Genomic DNA, 18,697 nt, shown 5'->3' with positions numbered 1-18,697 from the left:
AGTCCCTGCTCCTGGTTTGCTTGACCCTGCCTACCAGGTCCTTGATTCCTCCAGATCCTGTCCTCTGATAGCCAGCCTTTTGCTTGTGGCTTAGCTTGGCAGTTGCCCATGTCCTGGTCCCATACAGCTATCACTGTCTGTTCCAACCCACCTGGCTAGTAGTACTGTTCTGGATCCCTGCTCCCGAGCCCCCTGCCTTGTAGACCTCACCGCCTAACACCCCTGCTCCTGATTCCCTGACCCCCTTACTCCTGTCTCCTGGGTTCTAGTCTGGACCCTTGCTTCCCTGACCTTGCCTGTTCCTGATCCCCTGGCTGTGACCCCAATGGGTCACGCTCTGACTGCCTATGTTTTGGTTGCGCTCTCTAAAACAAATGGGGATCAGGTTCACAATACACATAGAACAGGGGCTCAGGAGATGTGGTGCCTGATGCTCTGAACTCTCCCTCTGGGCCAAGGCAGGAGCTGCACTGGGCTCACATTAGGGGTTTCCAGCACTTCCGGGGGGGGCACAACCAAGGAAACTAAATCCATGTCTCTCTCTTGCAGGGTTTCTTTGTGGCTTTCATCTATTGCTTTTGTAATGGGGAGGTGAGTGAGCAGGGCCCAGCCCTGCAGCATAGCCTTGGCCTGGGTAGGGATTCAGGTGCATTTCCTACCCCTCCACATGGGAGCTCAGCCATCACTGTAGGAACTATGGAGCCAGGCACATATCTGCAAGCCCACGTGCAGCCAGGGGCTTCCTCCTCTGGTGCTTTGAAGGAGCGAGGCCCCTCATACCTCTTGGAACCTATTCTGAAGTAACTTGTATAAAAAACCTTTTGATGGTCACATACCTCTGGTGGGAGGGATAGACCAGGACCCTGCCCCTGCCTGACACTGCACATGCATTGAGCTGCTGCCTGCCACACTTGGCCCTGGTCCTGAAGAACAGCACTCACCAGCCTCCTTGTTGGCTGTCAGGTCAGGGACTGGACTGTCAGGCCCAGAGGCTGAAGGATCCTTCTAGCCCCGATAGGTGGGTAGTGGTGAATCAGGTTAGCCTGGAAGTCTAAGGGCTGTGCTTGCTGCACTGTCCATGCTGGGCCCCGTTCATATGAGTGGAACTAGTCCTTGGGTCATTGACTTGACGCCACAGAGAAGCATGACATTTGCTTCCCTGCTGAGCAAACACAAATGCCAAGCTGGCAGTCTCCAGCTTCCTGCCTGGGAACATGCCTGACCACATCCCAGTCCTGGCTCTGCACCCACATACAGCAAGGGAAGATAGAGGGGCCCCAGCCAAGCTTTTTGGGACAGATCCAGGCAGGTGCTGAGCACCTGCTTGGGTATGAGACCAGTGGGTGAAGAGGGCAGGTAGCTCCTTCTCCAGGATGCCCCCTACCGCATGGGATCTGTCCAGTGCTGCACTGTGTGAAGATCACTTACATGGCAACGCAGACTTGGATTCTTCACTGACCACCTGCCAGGCTTCCTGGTCACTGCCCCTATCTAGTCCACTCTCTCAATGCAGTATGCAAGGGAAATTCAAAGGGGTGAATGGAACCCAGACTGAGGGATGTGGGCATGGGGTATGACTGGGGTAACAGCTAGGGGGGAATACCCACTTTCTGAAACCCACCCCTTACAGGTACCCCTAGAATCCCAATGCCACCCCAACCCCATCTTGGAGCACTGTGGTGTCTGTGCCAACAGGGCCTGGCTTCTGGGGCCCAAGCAGTGCTTTCATCATGTTACCAGGCTCTGACAAGATGGGTCTCTCCCCCAGGTTCAGGCAGAGATTAAGAAAGCCCGTTTCTGGAGGAGCCTGGCACTGGATTTCAAGCAGAAAGCGCGCATCACCAGCACAGGAGGGAGCTGTTACTATGGTGGCCTAGTGTCACATGCCACCAACAGTGTCAGCATGAGCATTGCTGGCTGGGGAACAGCAGTGACTGGGATGCAGCAGAGCACCAAACACCATGGGCTGCCCCTGTGCACGCACACCAGCCTGCCAGGGTTCATCCCAAGCTCGTCTGCCTCTGACAATTCCCTGCCTTCTCCAGCCAGAGAAGGCAGCCAGAGGGCCTCTGGGGAGGGTACTAGGGACTTCATGTACTCATCAGACCTGGTTCAAAGTCATTTCAGTCTGAACAAAGAGCTGGAGACCATGCTGTGAAGCATCATGCAAGCAAGTCTCCAACCAGACTTGGAAAGGAATTGGCTCTAAGGCTATACGACTGTGAGATGTTTTGCCTGGGGTTAATGCTTAGTGATGCAGAGAGTGTGGGAAAGGAAAGGAAGCTGGAGCTGAATCTGGACATCTGGCCTGTTAACTTGACTTTCTGGGGTGGATGGGACCAGGGAACTCACAGCACCATCTTAACTACCTGGCCTAAAGAGGTGCAGTTGCTTCTGAACAGCTGAGGGGGAAAAGAAAGGTAGCTCTGTAGCCCAGATGGTATCTGGTCCAAACTTCTGCTTCCTTGGGTATGCAATTGGGCTGTGGTGATGGTGACACCTGCATGCATAAGGCCCTGGATGGTCAAAGGGAAACAATACCCTGCCCCATTTGCTCCAGTGAACTGTTTCTTGAGCTGCCTCCGGCTCCAGCTTCCCAAAAGAATCCAAGCAGCTACTTCAGACACAGCCTGTAGCAACTGCTTAGCAGATCAAGTTGGCTCCTTCCGGGCAATTCTGAGCCACTTAACACTAACAAGCACAATGGCATCACACAGCCTGGGAAGGTGAAGTGCACCTGCACAATAAATGGTGTAGGAAAAGCAGTCCTGCAACTCAGGCAGCTACTAAGCTGGGTTCTGAACTAGCCATTACAACCCAGGAAAGAGACCTTAGAGTCATTGTAGATAATTTGCTAAAACCATTAGTTCCATGTGCACCAGTAACCAAAATAGCTGATAAAGTGTTGGGCATCGTTAAAGGAATTGGAAACAAAATGGAAAACATCATGTCATTACACAAATCCATGGTGTGCCTAGGTCTTGAATACTGTGTGCAGTTCTGGCATCTGCATCTCAAATCAAGGATGTAGTAGAATTAGAAACATACAGAAAAGGGCAATCAAGATGATCAGGAGTAAGGATCTGCTGCCATGCCAGGAGAGACTAAAAAAGCTAGGACTCTTCTGTTTGGGAAAGAAAAGACAGAGGTGGGGGATATGAGAGAGGTCTATAAAGCCATGCAAGATGTGGACAAAGTGACTAGGGAACTGTTATTCACCAAGCCCCAGAAAACTGGAACTGAAATTAGCAGGAGACAAGCTTAACACAAACAAGAGAAAGCACTTTCTTAGGCAATGCACAGTTAACTTATTACCCCCAGGAGGTTGTAGAGGCAGATAATACAGCCAGGTTCAAAAAAGGACTAGACAAATTCATGGATGATGGTTCTATAATAGCTATTAAAAAGAACAGTTAGGGATGTATCCTCTGGCATCCCTAAGCCAATGATGGTGGTACAGGAAGGATATGACAGCATAAATCGCTCTAGATATGCTGTGTTCACATGCTTTCCCTCTAAAACTTCTATTACCGTCAGAGAGAGGATATTGGGTATAGACTGACCATTGGTCTGGCACAGTATGGCACTGCTTGTGTTCTTATGTTTGAGCAGATTATGAGACTACAAATCCCAGAATGCAAAGCTCCTTCCTGATCAGAATAACCCAGCCATCAAAATGGGAGTACTACATGCTGCAACCTATCCTTCAAATAAGCTGCACTTTCAGAACAAGGGGCAGCGGGCTTGTGCTCCATCAGAGGAAAATTAAAGCACAACTCTAAGATTCCCTCCCTTCAGCCAGAGTACTCGCCCAGAGGCCAGGGAGACAGTTGTGGTCACCCAAGCGCTGCCAGTCTAGAGGCTCCTGTAAAGTGAACTGTTTGTCCTTGCCCTGAATCTTTGAACCACCCAAACTTTATATAAAAAACAACCAACATCTAGGGGAGAAGGGGGGAAGTGGAGCCTGTGGCTATGGGCTGCAGAGCAGGATGGGGAAACGTGTTGGGGTGGACGCTGTTAACACGAGGGTGGCTGGTGTGTTGCGGTAACTACAGGAGCTGCCAATACATGATGAGGAGAGGAGGGGCAGAAGCAATCTCTAGCCACATGCAGCCAGAGAGCCACATCCTCTACCCTGCGGGTGCAGTGAACACCATGTTTCCTGGTTAGTCCTTGGCATTTTTTCTGCCATTGTCTGGGCCACATCTCTGCTGAAACCCCTACTATGTAAGGGTTTGTAGGCTGTGAAATGAATGACTGAGCCAGTCCCTGTAGCTCAAATCTGTCTTTGAAGCCCTTTCCCTGTAAGGAGACTGGATAGAAACTTGGGCACACAGATCGGCTTGTACCTCCTCCTTCCACTGTGGCAGCCTGGGCTGGCACCCTCAGCCCTGCACTGACTGGAATAGGGCTTGTGCTAGCAGACTGGCCCATATATTGGCCTCAGACTCCAAAGCACTGAGGTGCTCACTGTCCTGTTATTAAATGACAAATCTCCTGGGAAGAGACTCGGTCTTACACTTAGCAAGACCCACTCTAGAGCTCTGGCTACCAATCCCAGGCTGATTATAGGAGAATCCTGATCATGATGTCAGCAGAGCCGAACGCAACCAGGCATTTCTGTAGCCCTTTGCCAAAGCAGCAAGCACACTCTAGACAATTAATGGACCAAGCAACACATGCCAGAGAGAAGGGTGCAAGGACTTGGCCAGTGTGACCCAGCCTCAGAGCCAGGAACAGAAGTGAGGAGAATTAAGATTATTTCCCCCCTGCCCGGAGGACAAGAACCACTGCCCTCCACAGCACCAAAATAAATGATATCATCTACTTCCTAAATTGCCTTTCATCTGTGGCTCTTACCTGCGCTTTACAAATAGGGGAAACTGAGACCCAAAGAGTTGCAATGACTAGCCTTGGTCACTCATTAGGCCAGCAGTGGAGATGGGAAGGGAACCCAGCCTCTTGGGTTTCAGTCTAGACCTCTCTCCGCTATGAAACAAGAGCACAAACACCCAACTCTACACAGTCAATCATGTGAGATTAAGTTGAGAAAGAAAACAATGAACTTCCTTCCAATAAGTCTGGGAAGGAAGCCCAAACAAGGTGATTGGTTCCACTCTGGACAGAAAATCTACCATGGTTAACTAACCCCCTTTATACTCTCCAATGAGCTTAGGGTCCATGTATTTGAATCAAAGTGGTGTATATTTTGCTGACACTATCATAGTTTGCTTCTCACTGACATCTATTGCAGCTTCCTCTAGCTGAGCTATTGGCAAAATAATTGATTTAACCAAGGGAGCAATGGACTTCAAATGCCATGTCACACTACATGTGTGGTCTACATGTGTTGGAGGCAGGGAAGAGAGGTGCCTATGAGATTCCCCTCCAACAAGACCACATGCCTCTGGTAGGCAAAGTGGCCCATGGTCCAGGTGCTGGCTTTGCTGCTCTCCTCTCAAGTTAGTGTCTCAAGACAATTTACTCTCCCTTTGGATTTGCACACTAAAAACCAGCTGAAGGACAGGAAGGCAGAAGTGATGAGTGTCATGGTGCTGCTCAGAAACCAAAGTGAATGATATCAGGCTTCATATTAATGGACTTGAGTGTAGAGAGCATATTCGTGCACTGACAAAATTCACAAATGAAACTGAACTTAGAGGAGCTGCATACTCCACCAGGGCAGAAATATAATCCAAAATCTCTTCAAATGGTTAGAGGGGAGTAGAATATAGAGCGACAATTGGTTCAGAAAAGCAGTAAACATGAAATGCTCATGTTCAGAGACAAAAACCGGAGTGAGAACTGCCCACTGAGGCGTTTCCTAGTGTGATGTGGCTGCCAATTATATATTAGCGATATATTAACAGACACCACATCAGAGATAAGAGTCCAATAATCTGTAACACTATTGCAACTGCACCTGCAAACCACTTTTGGTTCTTGGGACAACCAGTACCACATTCAAAGAGATGGGGAAACAATCGAGGGCTTGGCCCACGAGGAAAGATAAGAGAATTCAAAGAGGACAGCTTGAGGATAACTGTGAGATAACAAGGGAAAGCAGGGATGAACCAGAGGCGGAACAGCATTCTGGCACCTGCTTTAGATGCAACACCACAATAACTACTGCTGTCACAAATCAAACCTCCATAGTCTTGGAAGAGAGGTTCCTGGAGTGTTGGAAGTGATGGTGGTAACTGTGATGGTCCAGGAAATATGTGAGTTTTTATAGATGGTATCTTTTATTGGACCACCTGCATGATTGGGATAGATTTAAACAAGCTTTTGGGTATTCACAGTGCCCTTCCTTAAGTCTTTTTGATGACCACTGGAACCTTCTCTTACCTTAGGAAAGGTACTGCAAGACCAGCAAGTTGTCTAAATCTATACCAACCATGCAGTTGGTCCACAAAAAAAAGACATCACCCACAAAACTCTTGCATCTCAAGTCCCTGGAGCAACTTGAGCAGGGCCTCCTATATTAGAACACCTGATCTCCTGAAAGGTTTAGCATGGCTAAGCACACGCTGTTCTCTGGAGAAAGTAACAGCCCTCTCATGGATCTAACATGGGCTTGTGAGCTGATGTGTCTAGTTTCCTGGCATCACTGGGTATTTGTTTATTTAAATCTTAGAGGACTGGTAGCACAGAAACCAAGGTGAGGAATTTGATAGTTGGATCAGAAAAGCCAACAGGTGGGTGAAAGACAGAGAAGCTGAAGTCTCTGCCATCTCTATGGCTGGATCTTGTGCCAATACACTCCTGTCAGGCTACTCAGTGTAAGAGGAGGGGAGGTTGCAGATAGCAGTCATCTGCTATGCAGCTGCAGTTTTTTTATGGCAGCAAGTACTGTTAGGGGAATGAAATGATGGCGAGAGCCCCTGCACCCACCCATGAGCCCCCTCTGTCCAGTGGTCATCGTGGATACTCAATTTTTGCTGTGCTGCGCCTCTTCCATACAACTGAAACCTGGCAGAGCAAAGGCCAGTGCCAAAGACTCCATGTTTACACCCATGGTGTGGGGACTTAAGGTTTTCACTGAAGTGGCTGCGTGAAGTAGCTCCCAGGCTGAACTCCACAAAGGGGCGCAAGGTCAATGTTTCAGTTGAGTTTCTTTTGGTCACTTTTTGTTAGTGGCTAGGAGAAAGAGGAAAAAGCTCCCCAAATCAGTTTATTGATTAAAAACAGAGCTGGTAAGTAAAAGCTCAAACCTGAAGTTATCCTGAAGTCCCAAGTTGGATACTGAGGTGCACACAAAATAGGGAAGTGAAAACCAGGACATTTGGGTTCTCCTCTCTGCTCTGCCAATGACTTGATACATAGCTTGGGCAAGTCACAGCTTCTGCGCTTCAGTATCCTCATCCTTTAGAGACACTGCCAACCTTCCTCACATGGGCTTATGAAGGGAGTGTTTGTGAAATGATTTGCAATATTCTAGTGAAAGGTGCTGGAGAGAAAAATCCATCTCTTTTACTGAAAAACATGAGCTTGGAGGGGTGGGGGTGTCATATATGAAGTCTGCAGTTCTGTTAGGTCTCCTTCCAGAAACCCAAAAAACTGAATGGGGTGAGCACAGAAATAACAAAAAAAAAAGGCACATCAGGTGTTGTATCCCAATAATAAAACATTTACTAGAGCAAGCAGAAAGTAAACGCACAGCTGATAAAGAAAACATCACAAAATCACAAAAACCTGACAGTTTCTGACACTTCTCCTTGTAGAAATAAGACAGAGGTGGGCATTGAACTGCTTCAGCTAAATATTTTTTTTCTTACTGTGAGGGCAAAAGAAAAGTTAAAAAAACCCCAGGTAATACACATGACAAATCAAGAGTTAAAACCAGTCAAACGAGATTTTACATTTTGACTAGGTCTCTGAGACGGGGCAAATATCTGAGTCAGGTTATTTTGCCAGTCACTGTTCTGGGCTCCCCTAAAAGCTTTTCAGCAGCAGACCCCTTAACTGACATATAAAATGTTCCCCAGTTAATCTCATCTCCCAGGGCAAGGGAGGGGGACACTGGCTCATGTTTAGCATGACATATAGGAGAGGTTTTCCCTTTTGTCTGGGAAATTAACAAACCCTCTCACAACAGAGGGCAGAATAGGCACAGCAGAGACGCATGCTATGCAGGCTTCCAAGGTGAAGATTTTAGGTAAGAGGGGTCTCATCAAAAATAAAAGCAGTGGGATCATTGTATTTGCTATTAACAGGATGGGGAATCTGTCCTAGACGAAATGTGGAATTATAGTAAACTGGGCTAGACAAAACTCTTAACACCGCCCGATAAAGATCAACCCTCTCTCTGATCATTATCAACACACATGTATACATTCTTAATCAGGAGGTGAGCCTGAGACCAAATTATTTGGGCGGTAGAGGGGCTGGGAGGAAGGGAAGTGGTGGAGGGGCAGGGAAAATGAAGGAACAGATTAGAGAAAACTCACAGTATCGCACAAATTGCTGAAAAGTTAATGTCTAACAGGTGAGTCCTGAGCATCTTCAGATGGGCTGGGCTTATAAATGTGTACACTGATTTAAAAAAACAAGCCAAAACAAAACAAAAAACCCTTTAAACCTGTCTGGACAACAGTTTCTTAAATGTTTGCAGTGTGCAAAACAAATGACTGCTTTTTTGTTAACAGGATCTGGTTTTAAATCCAGCAGAAAGTCACATGAGCAATGAATTTTTAAAAGCAAAACCCAGGAAAGCTTTATAAAAATGATCTCTCTCTGACAATAGCATTGTGTGTACACGTCATTAAAGTGAAGCTGTCTACAGGCATACTGGCCCCGCCTCACACAGGAACTTGTATGGTTTCCTTCTCGTCCCCCAGCTGCTCAGTAACCATTTACCAAATACCAGGAAATCCTCCATAAAGAGACACCGCCCCCTGCAGGGATTTTAAGTTGCAATTCACCCACTTTTAACTGTCCCATCGACTCTTCTTGCGCTTTGGGGGCTCTGGGACAGCAAAACCATCCGACTTGTTGTCTCGGTTGCCACCTTCTTTCCTGCTCTCGCTGTTCTTGCTCTCGATGTTCCTGCTCTCATTGATCCTTCCTTCATTGCTATTCCGGGGGTCACCACTATTCCTGGGGTCACCATTATTACGGTTGTCGCTGTGTCGGCTGCTGCCGCTTCCACCAGCAGAATGCCGGCTTTCACTGTGGCGATGGCTGTCCTCTGCCGCTTTCTCCTTGTAGAAATGTCGTCCGTCTCCATGGCGGTAACTATCACTGTGGCGGCCACCTCCATCTCCATGACGCTGACCGTCACTGTGGCGCCCACCTCCATCACCGTGGCGCGGACTGTCACTGTGGCGCCCGCTGCGATTGTCATTGTATCTCTCTCTGCCGCTACCGAAGCCAGGGCCACCGATACCAGGGCTGCCGATGCCAGGGCCACCGATACCAGGGCTGCCGATGCCAGGGCCACCGATGCCAGGGCCACCTTCTCGGTTGCTGCTGCTGGTGTTCACGTTATTATATCCCTGAATCCCAATGGGTGGGAAGCTGGGAACGCTGCTCAGATTCCCAGCACTGGTGAACCCAGGGATCCCCTTTGCTGCAGCTGTAGCAAGCTGGCTTTCAGGATTTGCAGCACTCTGCTGTGCTGAACTCGTTGGTACTGAATTCAAACTCCCAGCACTGGTCCAGCCACTGGCACCAGCGGTGGAGCTACCACTTTTTTGGTTGTTCAGGCTGGCTGCAATGAAATGACTCTTATATTGGGACTGTAGGAAACAGAAAGAGTGTTTGTCAATGAGGTACCAGAAGAACAGAAAAACATCATGCACACATGGCTCAGACCATGACTCCAGGGAGCTTCAAAACAAAAAAGGCTCCTAAAAGAAAGCTGGTCTTTTAGAGATCCTAGTTTTGTGCTCCTGACCAAGGCAGTGTGCAAGTATGCACGCCTGTGGGCAGTAGTTGCAAAGTAACTCCAGTACCATGGAGTATGTACTTACAGACTTCAGTGAAGGGGTCACCTTTATTTCAGTCTCTCACAACCGTAAGCATGTGAAGGTGCCAAATAATCTTACCACAAGACAGGAGAGCAAAGGAGACTCCTACAACAGTGCAGGACAGGACAGGGTTGGGCTTGGAGGAAGAGCCAGAAGGCAAGTGGGGGGATTCCTGTAGTGTAGCTGCATTGGTCAAGCTTGGTAACAGAAAAGAGAGCACAGACACCAAGCTGTCCTATGGAATTTGGCTATTCAAGCACCCACATGAGCAGTGGAGTTCATGGCTGCACCCACAAGGTGAGGGACATGAGGATGGTATGTCAACATCTAGTCCCTGAGACCAACCAAACTAGAGGCTTATCAGGGCTGAAGAACAACATTGTAACCACATAAAATGCAGGGAACTAAAGTTTCTACAGAAACAAGAGCACTACCCAAGAGCCCTGATGTCACACAACAGTACAGCACATGCACCCTAAGGAAAAAAAAAAAGAAGCTATAAGCTTAAGATATGGAAGATATAGGCATCAGGAGCAAAAATGCTAATGTTTCCTTGCTGGGCTTTTCTCCAGAGTTTAATCTGTGGATCACGAGTAATTAAACTAACCTGAAATGCTGCTTTCATTGCAGACAGTCTGTCTCCCATTGCCCCAGTGGATGGCTTGTATGCCTCATAATTACTCATCACATTGCTGTTGTTCCCACGGTCCTGAGGTGAAAGCAAAAATGAAACTGAATAGTTTTACCCAACCAAACATACTTTTCACCTCATCTTATGTGCAAGCTCAAGTACTGGATGTTTCTCTGCCCTTTTAGGATGTCTTTCACAGAAGATCACAGATCCACCAATCAGCTCTGAAATGTAGGCAATTGCTACTGACACTAACTGTGGTAAAACAGAAGTAGAGGCATGAAGTAAGTCGGAGTGCATGGATAAGAGATTTTTTGGGTTGATACTGATAACCATTTTTTAAGGAGGCATTATCAGCCAATACCAATCCAATTTTCAATACATCATGGAGAGCTGTGTGCAGCTGGTAAGTCTGTTGTGGTGGAAGGGCAGGGGGGAGGGAAGAGGTGTGGGGGGGCAGATCAAGGCCCACTGTGGTGAGGGAGGAGTGGGGCTGGGGCAGATGCTGCCCAGCCAGGGCAGCGCAGGGCAGGGCAGGGCAGGGCATGGGATGGAGCTGCAGCTTGATGTGGGGTGTGGGGAGGGCAGCTCCCATTGCTGCGCGCCCCCCAGATCAGCGCAGGGTGTGGGTGGGATGGGCTGCCGCTGCGGGCTGTGCTCAGGACAAACAGCGGCAATGCTGAGAGGGGGCTATGGGGAGGGGCTGCAGCCACCCCAAAATTCACCATAGCCCCCATAACCCTACTCCCAGTGGTGCCACCTGGCCCAGCCCCTCTGCCCGGAAGAACCCGACATCCCTGGCTCTGGCCTGCAGTGGCAACCACCCCACTCCTCCCCACACAGATCTGGGGGCACATGCCCCCCCCGTTGCTCTCTGGGGTCCATGCACCAGTGAGAGCACCCCCCCCCCAGAAGAGCCATGGCTCCATGCCGTGCCCCGCACCCAGTGGGCAGCGCCTGCCCCATCCCCATTCCCCCCCCTCACTGCAGGGGCCTTAATCTGCCCCCTCACATGTCTTCCCTCCCCCCTCCCCTTTCACCACAACAGGCTTACTAGCTCCATGCAGCTCTCCATGCTGCCAGGCTGTGCTCCTCAACACCTACGTGCTGCACTGCAGCTGTGTGCATGCACAGGCCATTTATCAGCCAAATTATCAACCACATCCGGCCAATTTCCAATACAGCCAACTTTTTTTTTTTTTTTTTTTTTTAATATCAGTGCTGATCTGATATCGGACCAATGTATTGGCACACCTCTAGAAGTAAGTTGTAGTGACTCAGGCTGGAAACAGATATTGCCTTTGCCACCCTAAAAATGTTTATGGATAACTGTGTGCTTTATGGCTGTCCAGCTGCTCCAGGTAGGAGCAGCTGGGACTACAGGGGACTAGATCCTGTACACCTCTGGAAATTCCCCTACTGGGATACTCCAAGGGCATGCAGGATCAGGTACCTGAAGTCTCAGAAGCACCTGCCAGGGTTCCCTGCTTACAGAGGCAGGTTTGTGCCTCAACCCTGGGGCTCTCTCTTTTATAGAAAGGTGCCCCAAGTCAGTTTAACCTGCAGGACCAGGCTTCTGAAGCCCCGGGAGCAGCAGGGGCTCAACCCTGTGAGAAAACGGGCAATGTCCGTCACCCAGTAAAGTGGCTCAGCTGATCCTGCTCCAAGGATACCACCCATTTATAGCCTCAGTGGCCAAGAATGGAGCTCAGGAGTCCTGTTGCCCAACACTCCCTGGCTAGGAACAGAAGTTACACATAAACTGGTTTAAATCATCAGACACTGGTTGAAACCTGTAACAGAACTGAAGTTCAGTGCACATAAACCAGTTTCAAAATGGCTGAAACTGGTTTAAGATAAACCTGGTTGAATGTAGTATCAGACTTAACTAATTTGGGTCAGACCAGTTTATGAAACTTTTGTCCCAGACCCCTTCCTGGTTCAAGTTAAGTCACAGTCCCCCAGCATGCTTTCCAGCCCTGGGCTGGGCTGTTTGCTCCAGCAGAGAAGGGTTTGGGGGAGGCAACCCTGACTGGGGTTGGGGGGGGGGGGGGGGGGGGGGAAGGGAAGAGGGGTTAAGCTTCTCTTCCCCCAAGTACAGAGCTGCCTTGCCCCACTAAAAAAAACAAAACAAAAAAAAAAAAAAACTTACTACTGGCTGTGACTGTGGACTACAAATCCCAGAGACACCTGGAAGCAGGAAGAGGGAGCAATAAGCAACCCTGCAAAGTCCTGCTGCTGTGATTCTGGACTGCAAATCCCAGAGACCTCAGAAGCAGCAGGAAGAGGAAGTGAACAAACAGCCCATGCTGGCTATGTAACAGAGAGATGCGCTTCAACACCCCCCGCCCCCCTTAGATTCTGGCCTGAGTCACTACAGGTGTATTTTATATTTTATATATATATATGGCTGCATTTCCTGAATCAAAAGTGAATGTCTGTCCAGTTGTTCCTCTGTTTAATCTCTGCAGTTTAAAATAACCTGCAAAGACTGAATTGATTCAGCCTCAGGCTTTTTGACTGTCTGCACTTAGCCCCCAAGGCCAATTACCAACAGACTGAGAAGTCCATAACAGCAAAGATTCCTATCTGGAGGTTTACTCATAAAAAAGGAAAAGACATCTGGGGAAAAGCCTAATGTCAATGAGCAGAGATGGGCACAAATCCAGAGCAGAAGACTCCCTTTTAGATTCATCACTGCCCCTTAATAGGAACCAACAAGAGGGCAAAGTAAACTATTGCTGAGCAGGACATTTTTTCAATATTCTTACTGTTCAACTGTGCCCAGTATCAGGTCAGCAGTAAGCAGTTTTTCTACTGCTAACAGGACTCTACTGACTGTTTTCAAATGTTGTAATGCAATTCCACAGTTTTAGGTGCCAAACACTTAATGTGTGGATGGATTTCCAGATCAAGTAGATTCAGTTACTGTGAAGGAATAGCTCTTGTCAGGGCACAGAGCTTTTCTGAAATAGGTAATTGCTTCATGAGTCAAATTAGAATCAAGTCCTCCCCCCCACCCCAAAGACCTATGTTGTAACTCTGAACAAAGTCACCTGTGGCAAAAAAGGTGAGCGTGCAGCACAAGGAGCATTGTGTGAAATGCCTCCGAATCCTAGAAACAGAGTTTCAAAATTCTGAGATATTAAACCAAAATCAACTGAACCCTGTGTGGAGATGCTGTGAAGTTACCCTACCATAATTCAGGTTTTTCAATGTGAAAGATGCCAGTTCCAAGTTTATAGTTTCAAAGCTATGAAAATATCTTCCAATTCCTCTGTACTTACAGAATTTTCTGAGCCCAGGCCGGGGCGTTCACGGTATCCCAAGCCACCACCTCCAATGTTCAGCTTCTTGCCTTTTCCTCCCTTGAAACGGGATTTCCGGAACCAGGGGTTCTGCATACAATAGAAGAAGGCTTTCTTAAATGTGAAAAAATCCCCCCATTGAATTTATCAATTCACCCCATTGACTGACCAAGCAGTTTTTAAAACCCAGTGGGTGAGGAGATGCTGCAAAAACAGTATACGGTTGGTAAGTCATGGGTCTATGCCCATAAGCTATCCCCAGGGTTTTATAAGAGATGGTTGTACCTGATGGATACCATACTTGTTGGCAGGGCAGGCTGCAGCTGGGGCTGTGTGCAACTTTTCTCGGCAGGGTCTGGGCTCAGAGCAGGCACCAGAGGCGCTGGGAGGATGCTGCATCTGCCCCAAATTCTGCCTCTGCTCCACTCCCAGTGCTGCCACCCCGGCTCTTCCCGGCACATGGGTGGAGGCAGGGCGCTGAGCAGCTGGGGGTGTCAGCGCTGGGAGCAGAGCAGCAGCAAAGTCTGGGGTGGATGCAGCATCCTCCCAGCAACACCTGTGCCCATTCTGATGCCAGCCCCCGCCGAGAAGCGCCACACACAGTCCCAGCTGCAGCCCATCCAATGCAGATCTGGGGGGCACACACATGCCCCCCCTCCCCACCCAGGGTGCAAGCAGCGGCAGGAGCTGCCTCCCCTCCACAAGCCGCAGCTCTGCCTCCCCCCAACCCCAGCAGCGCCTGCCCCTGCCCCCTCCCTCACTGAGGGAGGCATTGATCTACACCCCCCATGTCCCCTCCCTCCCCCTCCCTTTCCACTGCAGCACAGGCATTTATTGGCAAAATTATCGGCCCCATTGGGCCGATATCCGATACAGCCAGGTTTCTTTATATCGGTATCAATCTGATATTGGACCGATGTATCGGTGCATCTCTAACAAATGGATCATATATTCTGGTCCAGAGACTTCATGCCTCCTGTGAGAAGGCAAACTCTCTCAAAGGCCATGGAAAAGGTGGAAGGCTAGACTTTGGAAGCGCAGGTGCTGAAAGCCCAGACAACTTGATACCTACCAAATGATGCAAGGTGGAAGCTACACATCATGAACCAGTGCACTGGGAATCAAGAGGGCCCAGCAGACTTAGAACTGAGAGTACTCAGCTGAGGACACACATTTAGGTTGTTTTTACATTGATAGTGGCAAACACCCAATTCACCCCTGGCACAACCCTCTGAATGATCTTTTAAGATCCACCAAAGGATCCTTCCCCCTAAAGACTTTTTTGTTCAAACCTGCATTGCAATGTCCAACAGCTCTTTGGAAACATGCTGATTGGCACCTTCCAGATTTCTGACAAGATCACCAGCAAAATTACTGTCTTTGGGAGTCAGCAAAGTGTATGCTACTCCTTTCTCGCCTGCTCTGCCGGTACGTCCAATTCTGTGGGTGTGGGTGTCTATATCCCGGGCCACATCATAATTGACCACAGTCTTAATAGAAGGAATATCCAAACCACGAGCTGCAACACAAAGTGACATGATGATTAGTTTGGTTACCCTAAATTACTATGAAGATGTCTCATTCAACCACTGTGCTCCACTTTACACAGTTTGAGTGAATTGAAGTTTTCCACTAGAACAAAATCCAAGCTAGTCTTCAGTAACAGCTGAAAGCCCTGGTTAACCAAAGTGTAACAATATCCAGCCCCACTGTAACAATTTTCACTCATTCCCAAGTTAACAGGATAGTGGACAACAGAGGTGTCTTACTAGAAAATGTAGCAAATAAACACCATGTTGTTTATTCAAATATCCAGAACTGCAAGAATGTACAATGTCTCTACCGGCCAAATTACTGGACAGTCAGCACTTCAGAAGGGAGACGTTAACTTCCTTAGAATAAACTGGTGAGCACACCTGCCTCTACATAGTTTAATAATTTGAAAAGACTGAAACTTAGACCCATTTCCAGCAGTGTCTTGGAAATCATATGATTATTGTCCCTAAGTTGGCAACAGTCAACCCTTATGTATGTGTGCGCACTGGAAAGGTCTATAACAAGTTATACATATAGCTGCACAAGCTGTGCTACTGAAGGCAGAGAGACTGTGTGTACATTAATCAGCATTAACCCTTTCCCTTCTCCAGTTCCTGTCATTCCAGGTCCTCAAATAACTTCATAAATACTCTCTTACTAAGTATCAAGTGCTTGCTGGGAAGAAATTAGTTGATTTCAGATGCAAAAACCAAGGTATAGAAAGTTTGAATGACTTAGCTGAGGTCACACAAATCAATGGAACTGAATGTAAGCCTTGCTCCCTAAAACAAAATCCCACCTCTGCTGCCTACCATGATAGTCATCTCACTTGCTACATATGGGCACAAACTGCCCTGTAGATAGAGCCAGCCATAATGTTTTTTGGGGTTTTTTTTTTTTTATTACCAAAAAGGGTATTTTGGTGAAGCTGAAACATTTGGGTGGTCAGGGAAGCCTGAATTGTGGGAGACCCATTTTCATGGCTCTAGGCTGTCTGATATGAAGTGATTTGGGATAAAGAAACTGTTCTGAATTAGACAAAGCACAGTCTTGAACTGGAGTTCCCACAGCCAGGGCCGTCCGGGGTGGGGGACCAACTGGGGTGACCACCTCTGGCCCCGTGCTTTGGGGGGCCCCATGGAGCCAGGCAGAGCAGCGGCGGCGTGGAGCTGGGCGGAGCAGTGGCTCCGTATCCAGCTGCTTGCTACCCCTGCCTCCCCGCCAATGCTGCTGATGGCGGTGGCAGCTTCTTCGGGTCTGGGATTGGAGCAGGGGCGGGGGGGCCCTTCATGGGCTGATTTGCTCCAGGCCCCGCACCCTGCTCAGGTCGCCTCTGCCCACAGCCTAGGCTGGTAGCCAGATTAGCAGCGGCATTCATTCATCTACTTTTCTCCCAAAACAGATATTTTCTTAAAACCATCCAGAGAGTTTGGTTTTTAATTTTGGTTTTGCTTCACATTAGAAGTGAAAAACCTGGAAGATGCTGTGAAATGGGATGGTCGTCTTCTCTGTCCACCCTACTTGTATATGATCCCACTAAAAAGTCTACCTGGAAGAAGACTTGTGTTAGCTGCAGACAACCACAGGGCAAGGCTTCCTCCATGTTACTCTCACTAGGTTTAAATGTTTGTGTAGCAATAGTTTCTTCCTCCACCGATTCACTAACTGCTCTGTTGAGACAGACAACTTGAATATATTCCAATAAGAAATATATTCCTTACCTGCCACATCAGTAGCAACCAGTATTGGGATTCCCTTTTTCTTAAATTCTGAAATGACTTTATTCCTTTCACTCTGGTCCATATCGCCATGAAGGAGGCCTAGATTATGACCCTCCTGCTTGAGATTATTGGCTAGCTCTTCTGCATTTGCTTTCTTGGTAACAAACAGGAGAACACTCCCAGAAGAAGTGAACTCCACCAGGCGTCGAGTCAGCCAGTTCCACTTGGTAGGGCCAGAGAGGAAAATCTCTACAATCTGAGTAACATCTTCATTTGCCTGTTGGGAGGAGCAAGAAGGCAAAGTTATCACCTTGCATGCTGAAGCAAGCATGAGGCAGACAAGGAATGCGATGCAGGGATTCAGACTGGGGCAGTAGGCTGAAGTGGGTTCACTTGGAAAAGTTCCATTTCAATTTGTATTTGCTTCTCCTGCCTAACCCCCAAATACTTTATCCTAATAGTGCATAAAGGCAAGGATTAACTGAGCTACTCTTCCATAAACCTAGGAAAAGCAAAGGATACACTTTGCCATGATGCCTTTTAATACCCTACAATAGGGGTTCTCAAACTGTGATACCACGACATCTCGGCAGCCAGCAGCTTAAAAGTGGTTTGCAAACTTCTTTTCCCTCCCTAGAAGTGGTGGTGCGGGGGGCAGGGCCACTGCTGCACACCACTTCCCCATGGATAAGTCGGCCACCGGGGGACCTCACCCCACCCCACTTGTTGACTGGCCGGACATGGCCTGGGAGCAGCGCACAGTGGTGGCATGGAGTGCTGGATGGCGACAACAGCCCTGCCCCCCATGCCACTGCTTCAAGGGAGGGAAGAGATGGTGCTCCTGGTGGTGCTCTTAGGTGGTACTCTCCCCTACCCTGGGGGTCTTCAAGAGGAGGTTGGATATGCATCTAGCTGGGGTCATCTAGACCCAGCACTCTTTCCTGTCCATGCAGGGGGTCAGACTCAATGATCTATTGAGGTCCCTTCTGACCCTAACATCTATGAATCTATGAATAAGAAGTTTGCGACCCACTTTAAATTGCTCGTGACCCCACCAGTTTGAGAACTCCTGCCCTACAGATTTAAAAGAGCATATTTGCTGTTTCCATCCAAACATGAGTGATTTTACTAACATCTACAAGGGCCAGACTAAGAGTAGGGACAAACGGATCTTTGCAGCTGCTTCAGAAAAAGGAAAGGGAGGAGTGTGCAGAACATGTTAGGGTATGTTACATCTGTCTGAGTGATACAAATGAGCTATATCGCCCTAACTTAGACTCTGCATGAGGCAGGGCTAAAGTTGAAGCAGTACTCCTAGACTTGTAATACTACAGGTTCATGCACATTTAACGGCTCCCCAAGCAGCAGCTTCCCTCTCTGCTTTTGAGGCAGTTACAGATGTATATTTGTCTATAGTCCAAGCCAGCAAAGGACCAGGGACAAGGGGATAATCTGGTCTAAGGATATTTAGGGGGAAGGCACTTATCAGAAAAATCACTTGTGCATAACCTGAAGAAGAAACCTCCAGGA

The 18,697-nt window shown here is 48.3% G+C and overlaps 2 protein-coding genes across 4 annotated transcripts in view; one reads left to right on the top strand and one right to left on the bottom strand.

Annotated features, from left to right (window-relative positions):
- The window catches only part of LOC102575400 (parathyroid hormone/parathyroid hormone-related peptide receptor), a 50,581-nt gene extending 45,753 nt beyond the window's left edge, over positions 1-4,828 (top strand). Inside the window, exons 12-13 of the mRNA XM_019500882.2 lie at positions 550-591; positions 1,769-4,828. Coding sequence (XP_019356427.2) covers positions 550-591; positions 1,769-2,158 — 432 coding nt within the window. The 3' untranslated portion in view covers positions 2,159-4,828. The remainder of the gene's footprint in view (positions 1-549; positions 592-1,768) is intronic.
- Positions 4,829-7,609: 2,781 nt separating this feature from the next.
- The window catches only part of DDX42 (DEAD-box helicase 42), a 39,818-nt gene continuing 28,730 nt past the window's right edge, over positions 7,610-18,697 (bottom strand). For all 3 annotated transcript variants that reach the window (XM_014609200.3, XM_006271562.4, XM_059726851.1), the window contains exons 15-19: positions 17,168-17,444; positions 15,203-15,429; positions 13,890-14,000; positions 10,579-10,680; positions 7,610-9,740 (exon numbers count right to left, since the gene is read on the bottom strand). In XM_014609200.3, the coding sequence (XP_014464686.2) occupies positions 8,931-9,740; positions 10,579-10,680; positions 13,890-14,000; positions 15,203-15,429; positions 17,168-17,444 (1,527 nt within the window). In that variant the 3' untranslated portion in view covers positions 7,610-8,930. The remainder of the gene's footprint in view (positions 9,741-10,578; positions 10,681-13,889; positions 14,001-15,202; positions 15,430-17,167; positions 17,445-18,697) is intronic.

Source organism: Alligator mississippiensis, chromosome 4, assembly GCF_030867095.1.
Source record: "Alligator mississippiensis isolate rAllMis1 chromosome 4, rAllMis1, whole genome shotgun sequence".
NCBI classification, from domain to species: domain Eukaryota; kingdom Metazoa; phylum Chordata; order Crocodylia; family Alligatoridae; genus Alligator; species Alligator mississippiensis.
The sequence above is the reverse complement of the archived record's forward strand: the minus strand, read 5'-3'. Positions and strand labels throughout refer to the sequence as shown.